General features: G+C 38.7%; 1 protein-coding gene across 1 annotated transcript; it reads right to left on the bottom strand.

Annotated features, from left to right (window-relative positions):
• Positions 1 to 449: 449 nt before the first annotated feature.
• cpsf3 (cleavage and polyadenylation specific factor 3) lies at positions 450 to 16802 on the bottom strand. The gene is made up of 18 exons (XM_012853827.3): positions 16602 to 16802; positions 16101 to 16164; positions 15928 to 16025; positions 15696 to 15824; positions 15128 to 15305; positions 12930 to 13019; positions 10228 to 10378; positions 9973 to 10148; positions 9726 to 9884; positions 8008 to 8154; positions 7742 to 7894; positions 7555 to 7663; positions 5887 to 5985; positions 4358 to 4452; positions 2558 to 2645; positions 2415 to 2481; positions 2220 to 2316; positions 450 to 679 (listed from the first exon to the last, which is right to left on the bottom strand). Exons 1-18 carry the CDS (start codon positions 16670 to 16672, stop codon positions 590 to 592), a joined length of 2061 nt encoding a protein of 686 aa, XP_012709281.1. The 5' UTR covers positions 16673 to 16802; the 3' UTR covers positions 450 to 589.
• Between the last annotated feature and the right edge of the window lie 169 nt (positions 16803 to 16971).

The raw sequence follows: 16971 nt of genomic DNA, 5'->3' as shown, positions 1-16971 counted from the left end.
TTTGGTATTCTTTTTTTCCCTCCAAGTTGAAAAAGAAAAAATTTATAAAGATCTGGACCAAATGGACTGAGTATGTAAAACCAATTAGATCCCTCTTTATATTATTGTGGTTTTTACTGCTCGAGGTGGTGTAATCCCCATTATTGTTCAATTCTGTTCATTTTTGTTATTGTTTACGACTAAGTTAGTAATAGTCTACAAAAGAAAATACCAGAAAGGCAGCGTGGGCATAATCACGTGGACTCTGTTTATATCCTCAGGTAGGATCTTAAATGAATAAAGCTGTAATTTATGAATGTGATGGAAATCTGTCTTATAATAAAAAAAATAGATTGGTGGTCAAATTTTGCACAAATTGGAACGCTGTGCCACGCCTCCCCCCCTCCCCCCCTCCCCGCAGGTATGAGCAGACAGAGCCGGTTGACACAAGGCGGAAAAAGGACCAGACGGCAAATTTGAAGCTTGACGGACTCGGATAAATCCGATCAATCAAGTTTTATTTATTACAAAAACAATCATAAAAGGAAGTCTGACCACGGCTTGTTAATCAGTAGAAAAGAAAAATCTGTAATAAAGTGGGCGTGGCCTGTCAGAAGGCCGGCGTGAGCGCCTCGAAGAGTCGATTGACGGCGACCTCGATCATCTCCCTCAGAGGCTCGTCTTCCAGACACGTCACCACCTGCGCGTCACAGAGGTCAGAGGTCAGCGTCATCGCATTCACTCACTTTTACCACCAATCAGATTACAGCAGCATCGAACTTTGACTTCAGGGGTCCGTTCTTCGTACGTCGCTAACTCAGTTAGCTCGATTTCATTGTTGACGATTTGGCATGATCTTGGATCGTTTGGTTCTTCGAAACTCATCCTGCACTTGTTGTCATAGCAACATGTGCACCAGCTTAAACCTGCTCGAGAGCAGGCTTATTTCATGTAAACAGGATTAGATCACGGCTGTATAAGCGGAGGAGATAGGGAAGTCTGCCGTAGCCATGTCCATTTTTACGACATGCAACCTGCTTGCAGGAAGGTGCAAGAATAATTTGAAGAGTTTTTCGAATTAATCGCGTATTGCGCAATAGACAGGATCCTTTAGCGCAGCGCAACAGTGTAACTGTAGAGAGATTTTTCTTGGTGGCTGTTATAAACAGACAAACACATCATTTAACAGTGGCTTTTAAAGAGGAAAAAGTTGTGTTAGAGCCATAAATAGAAAATATTTAAGTTATTTGTATGATGGTTTGCTTTTTATTTTTATCATATTCAGTAAGAAGATTTGTTCAGGCCATTTCATTGTGAAGTTTAGTTTTACTTTGAAAGGCTTGCTTCCTGTTGAGCCGTATATTGTATTAGAAAAAAACTATGGATGGATTATCTAGACACGGAGCAATACAGTTTTACCGTATAAACTGTGGATGACTTGGAAAAGGAAGATTTTCATTTTTTATGGATAAAGAATTTTTTGTTAAAATTCCCAGTTTGCACGCGTCCTTTACTTCCCGTCTCTAAGGAATGACACTGAAATTTGGATCTCATAACAAGTGGCTTTTTAAAATAAAGTGTAATAATTAAAGGCTACCATTTTGTAGAATATTCTTGTATTTCACTTTTACTTGTCCCCATGTTCTAGTGGCTCCCGTGGAGGCTCTGATATAAAATAACAAATAATATCAAATTATTAAAATGCAGAAATTCATACTGTAGAAAGTGATAGAAACATCTACCATGGACAGTATTTACGCATTAATTTGTCTGCTACTTTTTGCCAGCCCTCTCTCCTGGCTTTAACAGATTTTGAGGTGTTCCCTGTCGTTTTAATTAATGACTCAAATTCAGCATAACCTTCCATTAAAAGCTCTTGTTCTGCTGGGGAGAAAAACTGTGGGCGTTCTTTGTTCATGCTGAACAGCCAATAGCAGCGTTGCTGATCAATGTTTCTACTATCGATACATTTCCCCTTTTAAACAAACGCATGAACGCGCAGTTGTCTCAGATAACGCAATCCAGTGATACTAATCATAAACAGCAGGTGTGTTGGAAGAACCCAATTAGCCGGATCATGATTAGCCGGATGAAATCATCTTGGATGTGTCATTTGATCTCGGATGTTTTAAGCAACGTACGAAGAACGGACCCCAGGAGGCCAGGAACTGTCCGGCCACAAGAGGGCGCTGCTCTGGCGTGTGTTCTGACTCCGCCCACTTTTTTTTTTTTGCACTCACTCTCGTCTCCGGGTCGACTGTCGCCGTGGCTCCGTCCACCGTTACGCTCAAATTTCGGCTGTCTTTGAAATTCACGCAGTCTTCTCCGAACATGTCGCTGCAAACAGAAAACAACACAGCGCTCAGGTTCCCCGCTCTGACCGCCACGCCCTTATTTTGAAAAGCCGGGTTCGGGCGGCGCCGCCTCGGACTCACTGCAGCATGAGCTCCAGACGCTCCACGAACACCTCGATGTCGAAGACGTCCTTCCTGCTGTCCAGGACTGAAACGAAGACAGAGACAGGTTAGACACTGCAGCCGAGGCGCCCCCTGCTGGCCGTCGTGTTGCGTTCACTGACACTTCTGGGCGTTGGGGTTGGACTGGACCTCCAGAACCACCGTGGCGACAGCGTCGGCGTACATGTCGTTGAGCGGGTTGGCGACCCACTGAGGAGAGAACACAGTCGTTTAATCACGAGGAAATCAATAAAATAATCCAGCGGCTGAAAAGATTTTAGTTTTAGTCAGTATTATTGTTAAATTAGCAATAAGAGAAAAGCAGGTTTCCAACTCATTACGTTAATTTCAAGTTATAAAATAAACAAGGATCATTGTTTTAACTTAAATTTGCATCTTCTTATCTCACACCAACTACATTCAAATTAGGGCTGGGCGACAAATCGATTAATTCAAATTTACAGTTTTTAAAGATTTATTTTTTTGAAAAAAAAAAAAAAAGAAATCAGGGTTTTATTTTGTAGATGCACTCATTGAACTTCCATGAAGAGAATAGCATGAATATATGTTTAGGAAAATATATTGTCAAAATATTGTAAAGAGGAACCATAATATAAGACACTTTAATTGATCACTTGTTTTTTTTTAAGTTATTCTGGAAGTTACACCAGTGAAGTCTGTTATGATCTTATTGTGTAAAACCACCAGCAAGAAACATTTAGTTATATTTTCATTGTTTACAACAGCGGGGCGGCCATCTTGTTTTACAGCTTAGATTTAGTTGCACTTTGAATTCAGATCAATGCCCAGACGAAATACTTGAAATAAAAGCAAGTTTTAGAATAATTTCTATAATTTATTTTTGTGAAATGAAAAGGGAGGCGAAAAAACTGGATTTGGTGATATAATCTGAGACTTTATTTTTAAACCATATCGCCCAGGCCTACTTCATATCCTCTTTAACTCCATCTATAAAACAAACAGCATAAGTAATAAGAAGCCTTATATCCATTTCTACACCTTAAAAGTCAACAGTTTTTTGTTAATGAAACTCATTTAATTTTTTTTCCGATCTTCTGACATTTCACATATTTTTTGATTTTCAACACATCGTCACTTACCAGAAGAAACACATTTTACATTTCCCCCTCTATAAACGTCCCTTTAATTCTTTACATTCTTAAATAAAATTTTAATCTTTTTAGAAAGAGGTCTGTTGTAAAAAAAATTTTAATTAACTGATTTTTTTTTTTTTTCGATCTTCTGACATTCCACATATTTTGATTTTCAGCACACATCGTCACTTACCAAAAAGAAACACATTTTACATTTTCCCCTCGATACCCGTGTCTCTAATTCTCTACATTCTTAAATTAAATCTTTATCTTTTTAGAAACAGAAGTCTGTTGTAAAATAAAATATTAATTGACCCAAAACATCACTAATTGATGTTGTCCCAGGTTAAAACAAAGGTATTTATTTTAGTATTTTTTCAGGCTATTAGCAATAAATAAGAAAAGAATAATGTATAAAAATAATGTAATGTAATGTAAAAAAATAAAAATTATACGATATGTTTAAAAATAAAACAAGAATATAGAAAAATACTGACATTGAACAAAATATTTAGTTTATTTTTTGAAATATTTCTTTACTTTCTCAGAAAGTGAACCAAGAGAAATAACGAAAAGCTTGCTATATTTTCTTGGCATTTTTGGCACTTTTAGCCGTCCGTACTTTTAATCCTTTCAAATATTTTGACAGTGAGAATATTAATCTATAGCATATTTATTTTAATTTTTTGTTAAGCGTATAAATTATGATGTATTTTCTAAATGGGTCAAACTTGAATGAAGATTTAAAGTAAAGTTGCGACTGAGACTGGTGAACAGGAAGTGGGCGGCGGCTCTGTGAACTCTGACCTCCAGCTGCACCATGCCGGCTTCGTGAACCAGAGTGATGCTTTCAAAGACTTTCACCGTGATCTTCTCCGCCTTCTCCACCTGCTGCACGTCACCTGCACAGAGAACCACAGACACTGGAGAGGCTGCAGGGAAGCTTCAGCTTCGTATCACCAGAAACAGCTAAACGTCGACATCCATTGTTGTTTTTCCTCAGGTTCTTTCTGTTCTGACCAGTCTGGATGTTTTATTCCATCATAATTCAGTAAAAAAATGCTGAGGATCAGCTACAGCAGCTCTGAGATCTAAACAGAACAGTAGCGGAGAACTGCAGCTCCTAACAGTGCATGAACGGAGGGAGGAAACAGTCAAAATGTTCCACATCTCCTTTTCTACCTTCATCCATACATGCAAAATCCCCCCAAATTAATAATTGATTGTATTTTTAACCCATTAGAACTATGATAGACTTTCTGACAGCAACACTTAGTTTCCAGTCTTAGAATAATCGGACAAGATGCAGAGAAATCGGCGCCGGTGTAGGTACCAGATCGGCTCGGGCGCTTCCCAATGACATCATCATACGGCAACTCCACTCAAACAAACTACATTACGCCCGCAGTCTCCATTTGTTACAAATCAATTTTATTTTGTTAATTTACGGTTATTTTCCAGTAACTTAATGAAGGCATGAAAACTTTTAACATCATTTTGAAATGCTTCCGTGGTAGTCTGACAATTTAAATCGGTAATTTTGCAGGATCAAAGTTACATCTTAAGAGAAATTTACTTCCTGCAATTAAAAAAAAAAAAAGTTGTGTCTTTAAAAGTCTCTTTTCATTTTTAATAAAAGTCTGCAGCCATTTTAATTTTATTACGGCATTCATCACTTTAAAATCAATAACGTTTATTCCTCCTTTTTCTACTGATATTACTATGTCATTTTTCTGATCACATGCTTTTTATTATTCCAAATGAAATTGTGACAATATTCTTCCAAAAATTTAGCCAACTGTCAAATATTTGTTGATTCTTTTGTAAAATGGCTTGAAAATTTCAGTGTGGTCCTTATGTTAATCGTTATGCCTAAATATTTTACCTCATTTTTATCAATTAAAGTGGGTTGATTATTTTGAATTGCTAAGATTTCACATTTTCTATGTTCATCTTTAAGCCTGAAGCTTTTAAGCAAAAAGAAAACGCTAAATTAACTAAATAAAATTGATTTGTTACAAATGCAGACCGCGGGCTCAATGTAGTTTGTTTGAGTGGCGTTGCCATAAGGTGACGTCATCAGGAGGCGCAGGGACAATGGAGAATTTCTTCGTAAAATTGTCCATTTACAAACCGCAATCTCGCTCTCGATTAAAACCTACACCCCGCTATAATTACTTTAGTAAGCTGTCCAGACCAATTACAATATTTTGCGTAATTGTGCAAACGTTAAACCAATCATGTATAGTGACGTCATCAGAAGGCGCAGAACCCCTGAGTCGATCTGGTACCTACAGCGTCTGTGATCGGCTGGTCGGGTCTGGAGCTAAATTTACCTGCCAGGTTCCTCAGCTGGCTCACCAGCAGGGAGATGGGTCCGGTGAACGGGATGGCCTGGGTCTGGGTCACGGTGCCCACCGACAGGTCTGTGTAGTCTGGACAGAGAGGGGGGGGGGGGGAGGAGCTGTGAGAACCGAGCAACCTGAACACACCGCTGAGGGATGCATTCAGGGACACAGAACCGCAGGAAAAATCAGCACTGTCAGGAATCGGACCGACAGAACAGAACCTTTTCTCACATCTTAAACAGCCAGTAGGTTTGCCTTTGGGTTCTGATCAAAGCATCAGTAACTTGGGAGTATTTCTTCTGATCAGAAGAAAACTGTCTTAAAAAACAGAAAACTTAAACTTTTCAAAGATTTAACCCAAAAAAAGGTATATAGCCACGTTATATGCAAAAAGACCAAAATCCAGCTGAACATGATAAAATAGGGTTATATAAACCAAGCGTCCATCCTGACAGTGTATTGATGGTCGTTTTTGAGCCTAAACAGAACGTGGCGCCATCTACAGGCGGTAAGGCAGAACTACCAGAAAGCCAGATGGTGATTACCGTATTTTTTGGACTATAAGGCGCCCTTAAAATCCTTAAATCCTCTCGAAAATCGATGGTGCGCCTTATGATTATTGTTGAGCTTACAGACTGGTTTAATTTGGTACAATGTGCTTAGAAATCTGTTAATCTGTGCTTAGGGTAGGACCCCTGAGCTGTCTACCAGACTGCCTGACTGTAATGTCTAAACTAGAAGTGCATTCATGTAAGGCAGCCTGGAGTACGCACTAGCAACAATAAACCTAGTAAGTTAATTAAATATTAAAGTTTATTTTGGCCTTATGTTAGAAACAGGGCAGTGTAGTCCAGCTACGGATAGAGAGCTGTGGACATGGAGGAGAGATATTACACACTTGGTAAGAATATTTAGTGCACTTTATGTGTGGACAAAGATGCACATAAACACATTAATTCATGGTGCGGCTCATGGTCCGAAAAATACGGTAATAAGTCACTAGTAAATGATGCCAGACTGAGCCTGACCCTCTGCAACGCCTCACAGTAAAACAGCAGCTCCATGGATGAAGACCAACATTATTAATTAAATAAACCGATCTACAGCAACTTTAAGAACCTCATATCATAACATTTAATCAGTCAGTCAACTCTGCATCACATCTGAGCCTTGGCAGGTTTAGCGTCCGCTTCAGTGAACACACCAACGTTCAGACTGGATTCACAGAGACATTCCAGGCTTTTTTCCTCTTAGAATCTTATAATTTTTACTATTTTTTTTTTTTTACACTGGATCTTGGACCTTTCTGCATTGATCTATTACTTTGCAGGAAGATGCTAATAGCCGTTAGCTGCTTCCTTGTTTTAACCCCTGCTGCATGTGTGCAGTTTTTACTTCAGTTGTTATTATAAATAAACATAAATGGCTTTATTTATTACAAAACTGAGCAAAAACAAAGCGTAAAACACCAAAATAACAACTAATACGCCAGCAGGACGTGATGATCTTTCATAAAAACTTTGTACGCAACCAGAGTGAGCTGCTGACGTATAAATAATGTTAAATAACGTGGCTATGCACCTTTAAGGGTGAAATCAGGGTCCAGGCCTCTGATTGGACCGACAGAACCAGAACAAACCAGAAACCGTCACTCACTGGAGAGGTCTGACGGCGTCATGATGTGATAGTTGAAGTTCCTCTTCACCAGGATGCCGGCGACCCTCTGACCCTGAGCGCACTTCTTGTCTGCGAGCGCGCCCATCACCTGCAGCAGAGCATGCTGGGAGTTAAAACGCCGTCGGGTTTAAGGCTCCGGCGCCGTCGCGCGCTCGCTCAGACGCACCTTAGCCAGCTTCTCCCCTCTGAAGGTGAGCGTGACGGCCTCGGTGTTCCTCGGGTTGTGGACCTCGATGTGGACCTCGTCGTTGTCCTCGTACTCGCGGATCAGAGCGGCTTTGAGCCGGGCCATCTCGTTCTGCTCGCCGTGGACGAGGATCTGCAGGTAGAGGAGCAGAAGAAGAGCGGATCACGATCTGACCGGCGCTTCAGGAGCGTTGGGGGGGGGGGGGGGGGGGGGGGCCTCTGAGCCCGCGGTGCGGTCCTGATTACCACGTGAGGCGGTTTGAGAGCTCTGATGAACTCGCTGGTCTGCTGGTAGTCGGTGTGAGCCGAGAAGGAGATGTAGTCCACCGACATCTTCAGAGGAAGCTTCTGGCCCGACATGGTGGCGATCTCCTCCGGTTCAGTCATGATGTGCTGCAAATCGTTTATAAAAAAAAAAAAAAAAAAAAAGCAGGACAATGTCACAAAGGAAATCTGTTCTGAAATAACATTTAATACCAGCAGAAAATTTCATTTTGGAAATATTTTTTTTTACACTGAATTTCTGTTACTTGTTTTGAACATGTTTACATGGTTTTATTTATATTTATTTATTTATATGCGGAGTAATTTATCAAAATTCTGTGTCAAACATCAACACAAAGTGGAAAATGGTGAATACGTTTATTCTTCTTTAGTTTTTCACAGATATAAATCTGAAAAGTGTGGCGTGTATTCAGCCCTATGGAGTGAATTTCATTCCATTATTGTTGTAACTAAAGAACACATTTTCTAAATGGGAAAAAAAAAAATAATAAAATTTTATTTTTTTATTTTTCATTTAATTTTTTGAGACTTACGTTGGTGTTTTCTAAGTTTTTATTTTAAAAAAAAATCTGATTTTCTTTTTTTTCTTTTTTTCAAAAAAGTGTGCAGGTTTTATATTTTCAAATTTCTCTTTTTCAGATTTTGTTTTACAAATTGCATTCTTTTCAAATCGCCATTTAAGATCACATTCTCTTCATTTCTTTCCTCTGGAGCGAGGAGCATTTCTATTGGTCGGCACGGACGTTAGCAACATTTTTATTGGTCAAGAGCAAGAAGTGAAGAGAACGTGATCCGTAAAACAATCTGAAAAAGAGATATAAAAAAATACACTTGAAAATATAAAATCTGCAAACTTTTTTTAGAAAAAAATAAATCTGAAAAAAAAGAAAGATTTTTTTAGAAAACACCAAAGTAATTCTCAAAAAGTTTTTGATTTAGAAGTTTTTCAAGGTTTAATTTTTGGATTAAATTTTTTTAAATTTACGTTTACAAAATGTGTTTTTTTTTGTTTTATTTCAATTTTGAAAACACATTCTTTGCTTGCAACAATAATGGAACTAAATTCACTCCATAAGCCCCCAGGGGACAAGCTGCAGAAACGGCAACAGTTGCAGGTCTTTCAGGATAAAACAATGACTCAGCATAAAGAGGTTAATTAAAATAACTTTTGTTTGTAATGTATATCTAATATGTAAATCTAAATATGAGATTTAAAAAAAATGAGATAAAAAAAAAAATTTCAACTTTTTGGTAAACTCAGCAGTCCTCAAGGTTTTTAATCGATGCGCTGCATCATAAAATGTTTTCATTACAGCAAAACTATGAAACTTTATTACAATAATAATAATAATAATAGTTTGTAAAAACTAAATCTACTATTCTACATCTGAGAAAAATCCTTTATAGAAACTTACATATTTATTTTTGGATCGATTTAAAAGCTGAAGTATATTATCTACCACCAGGGGGAGCTCTTGCACCTCTGGTCCAGGCAGGTTTGTTTACATATTTTTTTATAAAACCCTTTTCAGCTGCAGGACGACTCAAAGTGCTGGTGGTACATTCATCCCAGTTAAATAATCATGTATTCAGTTATTTTTCAGCCTCCCTGCTGCCTGATGTGAGCTAAAGGCTGGATCTAAACGCCCGATCGGCGATGAGGTTCCTGTCTGCCTCACCTTAGCCAGCGTTCCCTCCACACAGTATCCGGCGATGATGACTCCGTTCCTTCGGTCGGTGCACCAGCTCTCAAACAGTTCTCTGGACAAGCCGCTCTGCATCATACCAGGAGACGCCATCACCACGCTGGGGCCGATGTCGTCAAAGTGGTCCATGCTCTGGAGACGCACAGACAGACCCCCCCCATCAGAAGGTGGCGTTCGCCCTGAGCTGCAGCGGGACGCCCGACTGAGCGCGCTCACTGACCTTCAGGTTGCTGATGTGCTTGAAGACGAAGGGGTTGTTGACGTTGATGGCCTTGCGGATCTTGTCGTTCATGGCGTGGATGTAGGTCTGGTAGACGGCCATGCACTTCCTGGCCAGAGACGAGGCGTAGTAGATGGGAATGTCGTGGAGCTCCGGGTGGTTCTGCCAGTACTCGTCTGTAAATTGATCAGATTTAGTGTTTTCTCTACTTAAAGCGCTCAAACTTTCCTGAAACTTTTAAGCACCATCACTGACCCAGGATGAGCAGCAGCTCCTGAGCTCGTCCCAAGGCGAACACGGGGATCAGGCAGCGGCCCTCCCTGTTCACGATGTCGTGCACCGTGTTGCAGAAGCGAGCCTCCCTCTCCTCGCGCTTCTCGTGGATGTGGGTGCCGTACGTCGACTCCTGCCGGACACAAACACGTCAACACGTCCTGCTTCTCCGCTTGACCGCTGTAGGTACCACTGAGCTATATTATACACTGGAGTGCTAGTCACCGTCTGTTTGAACGAGTCGCTTTGAAGCCACCAGCCGCCATATTGGTACTCCCTATTTCCCCCCAGTAACTAGGGAATATGTGCGCTACAGCATCGAGTAACGAGGATTTTCTCATCTTCAGGGGGGGGCTTAAAACTTTTAAAATGTCAAATGCATATACTTTTATGTTATGTTCTAAAACTATCAAGTACTGAGAAAGTCATGTGCTGAAATATTTTGCATTTTATTCATTTAAATATATATGTTTAACATTTATAAATATATAAATAACAATGTACAAAAACATATTTACATATGTGTATACATATACACACATATATACATATACACATACTTATATATACACATATATATATATTTAATATGAATAACATGTAAAATATTTCAGCACCTAATTTCCTAGTAGTTGATAGTGTTAGTACATCCACTGACTGTAGAATTACCTGTGAAATATTTTCACACAGTCAGAAAACTGCTTGTTGTTGCAACCAAATCCTATGGGATTCTGTGAGAGTAGGGAGGAGCAAGATGGCGGCCAGTGACTTCAGTTTTTAGGCAAAATCAGCACTCCAGTGTATTATATAGCTCAGTGATAGGTACCAGATCGGCTCGGGCGCTTCCCGATGACGTCATCATACGGCAACTCCACTCACACAAACTACATTACGCCCGCGGTCTCCATTTGTTACAAATCAATTTTATTTAGTTAATTTACGGTTATTTTCCAGTAACTTAATCGAGGCATGAAAACTTTTAACATCTTTTTGGAATGCTTCTGTGGTAGTCTGACAATTTAAATCGGTAATTTTGCCGGATCAAAGTTACAATTTCCTTCCTCCAATTTTTTTTTTTTTTTTTAAGTTGTGAAGGGAAAATAAACCATAAACTCTTTTTTCATTTTTAATAAAAGTCTGCAGCCATTTTAATTTAATCACGGCATTCATCACTTTAAAATCAATAACGTTTATTCCTCCTTTTTCTACTGATATGTCGTTCTTTCTGATCACATGTTTTTTATTATTCCAGATGAAATTGTGATGAATTTGATTAATTTTTTATTGTAGTATTTGGTATATTTAAGATATATGCTGGATAAATTAATCTGGCTATCCCTTCTGTTTTTGTTAAAAAATATTCTTCCAAAAATTGAGCCAACTGTCAATATTTGTTGATTTTTTTTGTAAAATGGCTTGAATATTTGTTCTATAATTTCCAGTGTGGTCCTTGTTATTTATTATACCTAAATATTTTACCTCATTTTTATCAATTAAAGTGGGTTGATTATTTTGAATTGCTAAGATTTCACATTTTCTATGTTCATCTTTAAGCCTGAAGCTTTTGAGAAAGAAGAAACCGCTAAATTAATTAAATTAAATTGATTCATTACAAATGCAGACCGCGGGCTCAGTGTAGTTTGTTTGAGTGGTGTTGCCATAATGTGACGTCATCAGGAGGCGCAGGGACCCCAACTGTCAGGCCCATAACTCCAGTCTCATACAAACACTATAAAAACTAAGTTTTCTAAACGTACCATCGTAAATCCATGATTTATTCATTGCTGCTACGGCTTTAGGTAACATTTCTGATGCGGGTTATTATAGTTTTCAATCACTACTTCTAGATTTATGCAGAAACGTCGCTACACGAAGCCTCAGCTTCTGAATCTAATTCTAACCAAACAGCAGCGTTCCCCGTCCGCTGAGGTTGGACCTCTAATGTTTAAAAGTGTTATTACAGAACTGCCACAAACAAATTACCTTCAATTCTCCCAGGCCCACCTATAGGTGGCACTAACTATGAGGGTCGATGCATTTTCACCGGGAAGTTCTGCATCATTTGGACTAAGCCACGCCCATTTTCTCACCCTGAAACGGTTCTATTTAACTGTTAACATGTCCATGTGTTAGCTACTGCTAATAGCTAACAGCTACGGTCGTCGTGGAGAAATGGTTTTTGGCTCTGTTGCCAAGTCCACTTGTGTTTTTTTTAAAAAGTTGCTTGTAAATTCTGAGTCGTGTTGTTTTGGGCTCTATAATGAGCGACTATAAACACCAGTAAAGAGACTAGGCCCGTCTTGCTGCTGCACTACAGACAGTGAACGTGCCTTCCACCACCACCCCCCCCCCCCCCCCTCGCTCCGCGAGTCGGTCCGCCTCGCATAAGCAAATTCCTGCGGGAAACACTGGACACCATTTATGATTTATGATTTTAAGCTATAAGAACACTTTCATTTATGATGTGATGTTATCATACTTTGCCAGAATCTGTATTTATAAAAGCAATGCTTGATTTTTGCTAATTAAAAGCCAAATTAGTTGCACCCTAAACTCTATCATAGGGATCTGAACTCTATCATAGCTGCTTTCTATCCCACTTATTCTCATTATTATTAAAAAATCGTGTTTCTTAAAACGCGACACAAGTACACCCCCCCCCCCACCCCGGTCGGGTCGCTCACCGTGATGAGGATGTCCGGCTTCACGCTGGGGATCTCTGCGGCCATCAGGTGTCTGTCCTCCTGCCGGGAGAAGTCTCCGGTGTACAGCAGCTGCACAGGCGGACAGAAAAACTCAGACCTAAAACACAGAAGCTCACAGGAGGAGCATCAAAGCTCTCCAGCAACGCCGTGCATTTCACTTCATTTATATCCATTCGTTAATTTACCTTCAATTCAAATATTATATTCATTTGTTAAGCCTAATTTCCCTTCAATTTAAATATTATATTAATTCGATAAGCCTAATTTCCCTTCAATTTAAATATTATATTAATTTGATAAGCCTCATTTCCCTTCAATTTAAATATTATATTAATTCGATAAGCCTAATTTCCCTTCAATTTAATTATATTCATTCGTTAAGACTAATTTCCCTTCAATTTAAATATTATATTCACTCGTTTAACCTAATTTCCCATCAATTTAAATATATTCACTCGTTTAACCTAATTTCCCTTCAATTTAAATATATTCACTCGTTAAGCCTAATTTCTCTTCAATTTAAATATATTCACTCGTTAAGCCTAATTTCTCTTCAATTTAAATATATTCACTCGTTAAGCCTAATTTCCCTTCAATTTAAATATATTCACTCGTTAGGCCTAATTTACCTTCAATTTAAATATTATATTCACTCGTTAAGCCTAATTTCCCTTCAATTTAAATATATTCACCCGTTAAGCCTAATTTCCCTTCAATTTAAATATATTCACCTGTTAAGCCTACTTTCCCTTCAATTGAAATATTATATTTACTCGTTAAGCCTAATTTCCCTTCAATTTAAATATATTCACTCGTTAAGCCTAATTTCCCTTCAATTTAATTATATTAATTCGATAAGCCTAAGTTCCCTTCAATTTAAATATTATATTAATTCAATAAGCCTAATTTCCCTTCAATTTAAATATTATATTCATTCGTTAAGCCTAATTTCCCTTCAATTTAAATATTATATTAATTCGATAAGCCTAATTTCCCTTCAATTTAAATATTATATTAATTTGATAAGCCTCATTTCCCTTCAATTTAAATATTATATTAATTCGATAAGCCTAATTTCCCTTCAATTTAATTATATTCATTCGTTAAGACTAATTTCCCTTCAATTTAAATATTATATTCACTCGTTTAACCTAATTTCCTTTCAATTTAAATATATTCACTCGTTAAGCCTAATTTCTCTTCAATTTAAATATATTCACTCGTTAAGCCTAATTTCTCTTCAATTTAAATATATTCACTCGTTAAGCCTAATTTCCCTTCAATTTAAATATATTCACTCGTTAGGCCTAATTTACCTTCAATTTAAATATTATATTCACTCGTTAAGCCTAATTTCCCTTCTATTTAAATATATTCACCCGTTAAGCCTAATTTCCCTTCAATTTAAATATATTCACCTGTTAAGCCTACTTTCCCTTCAATTGAAATATTATATTTACTCGTTAAGCCTAATTTCCCTTCAATTTAAATATATTCACTCGTTAAGCCTAATTTCCCTTCAATTTAATTATATTAATTCGATAAGCCTAAGTTCCCTTCAATTTAAATATTATATTAATTCAATAAGCCTAATTTCCCTTCAATTTAAATATTATATTCATTCGTTAAGCCTAATTTCCCTTCAATTTAAATATTATACTCACTCGTTAAGCCTAATTTCCCTTCAATTTAAATATATTCACTCGTTAAGCCTAATTTCCCTTCAATTTAAATATATTCACTCGTTAAGCCTAACTTCCTTTCAATTTAAATATATTCACTTGTTAAGCCTAATTTCCCTTCAATTTAAATATTATATTAATTCGATAAGCCTAATTTCCCTTCAATTTAAATATTATATTCACTCATTAAGCCTAATTTCCCTTCAATTTAAATATTATATTCATTCGTTAAGCCTAATTTCCCTTCAATTTAAATATTATACTCACTCGTTAAGCCTAATTTCCCTTCAATTTAAATATTATACTCACTCGTTAAGCCTAATTTCCCTTCAATTTAATTATATTCATTCGTTAAGCCTAATTTCCCTTCAACTTAAATATTATATTAATTCATTAAGCCTAATGTTGGCGTTTCCCCTTTAGTTTAAATATCGCTCCACGTTGTTTAATGCACAGCAGTCAGAGCAGCACCAGAACGGTTTTTAAGCCACAGACCTTGACGCCGGCGATCTCGATCATGAACATGGCGGCGCCCAGGACGTGGCCGGCGTGGTAGCACCAGAACTTGATGCCCGCCACCTCCTTCACCTCGTGGAAGTTGATGGTCTCGATCTTCTCCATGCTGTCCTCCAGGTCGGTCTCGGTGTACAGCATGTCGTCCGCCGAGATGTTACTGAGAGACACGGCGAGAGGCGGTGTGAGCGCACAAACCAGACCCGTCGATCAAAGTCGGATCAGCGGATCAGCGGCTCTGCAGGCGAGCCGGGAGGATTTCAGTTTTTTTTTTCTAATGCTTTGATGAATCAGTGGGGATAATAATCTTCAGTATCTTAAACTACAAACTCTACCAACGAACCAGCAGGAATTTTTTTTTTACCTATTTTATGCCACACTGGATTGTAAAATGAGAAGAAAGTGAGTTTAATGAGTTTGGAATAAGCAAATCAGAACCAAAATCATCTTATTGGTGAAGGTTTTCCACACAAACAGAGAATCTGACTTTGACAGCGGCCTCTAACGTCCTGCTCAGCGTCTGCGTAGCCAAAGCGGGCCCTGAACCCACCTGACTTTGACGTAGTCCGACAGCAGCCAGCGGTAGATGGCCTTGGTGGCGTGCGTCATGAAGGTGCGTCCCTTAAAGCTGGTCTTCTGCAGGAACCAGGGAAGTGCTCCACAGTGGTCCAAGTGGAAGCTGAAAGAGGACGGAGCGGTGAGATAGAGATCAACACGACTCCATCCACTGCTGGACGTGGGGGTTTCTGGTTATGGTAATGAGGCCGGTTCCCTGAACTCACTGGCTGATGAGCAGCAGGTCGATCTCAGCCGGATCGATCAGGTCGATGTAGGGCAGAGCGTCCATCCCCTCCAGACCGGGATGGATCCCACAGTCCAGCTGAAGGGAAACTGATGTTTTACACGCCGACGTTTTTTTGGTTTATCCACAAAATAACAATATGAACAGGGTTACCATGATCTTTCTGCCTTTGAACTCCAGGATGATGCAGGACCGTCCAACCTCCTGACCGGCTCCTCTGCACACAAACGCACCATCAAACCATGACTACCTCCACACATCCACATGTATTCCACTTATAAAGGAAAGGATTCTGACTTTAACAGCTTTAAAATTCAACTAGCTCCAATAAAACGATTTTAAAGACCTTAAATTTAGTGTAAAACTAACGTGTGATCAATCAATCAATCATCTTTATTCCAGACGCAAAGTTGGTCCATATAGTAGAGTAAGATAAAAATACATACATACATAAAAAAACCCTACTAAACAGAAACTGTTTTAATGCCGAATTAAAAATCGTATAATCTTTATTAAATATCAACCAAAATGTTATCTTTTTGGGAAGATTCAGTCGGTAAAACGCTAAAAACGATGTATTGTGAACGGAGTTTGGTGTGAGAGTAGCGGACTCGCAGCGACGTCGCGGCTGAAAAGTGTCCGATTTAAACTCACAGCGGGCGGATCAGCAGCTGGTCGCTCTCCTCCGCAGGAACCGTCACGTCCGCTTTACGTTTAGCCGCCATGTTTACGGCGATTAACTCAACAAAACGTTCAACAAACAAAAATATTCATCACTCCCGTTAAGCAGTTCGCTGCTTTCACCACAACTTCATCACACCGCCACTACCGGTCCGTCCTCAAATCCGTCCGTCCGGTACAACTTCCAACTTCTCCAGTTCCGCACATGAAGCCCAACCGCAACAGCTCCCCTGGAGTTATGAGTCTGCTACAACTTAGGGCTCCAAAATTTCAATAGGCCCTTTGGACCTTCCATAATAATAACTTTGGCTAAAAATGATAAATATATAGTATTTTAATATAG

Source organism: Fundulus heteroclitus, unplaced genomic scaffold (genome assembly GCF_011125445.2).
Source record: "Fundulus heteroclitus isolate FHET01 unplaced genomic scaffold, MU-UCD_Fhet_4.1 scaffold_36, whole genome shotgun sequence".
In the NCBI taxonomy this organism is placed as follows: domain Eukaryota; kingdom Metazoa; phylum Chordata; class Actinopteri; order Cyprinodontiformes; family Fundulidae; genus Fundulus; species Fundulus heteroclitus.
Note: the sequence above shows the minus strand (reverse complement) of the source record. Positions and strands in the feature narration are given on the sequence as shown.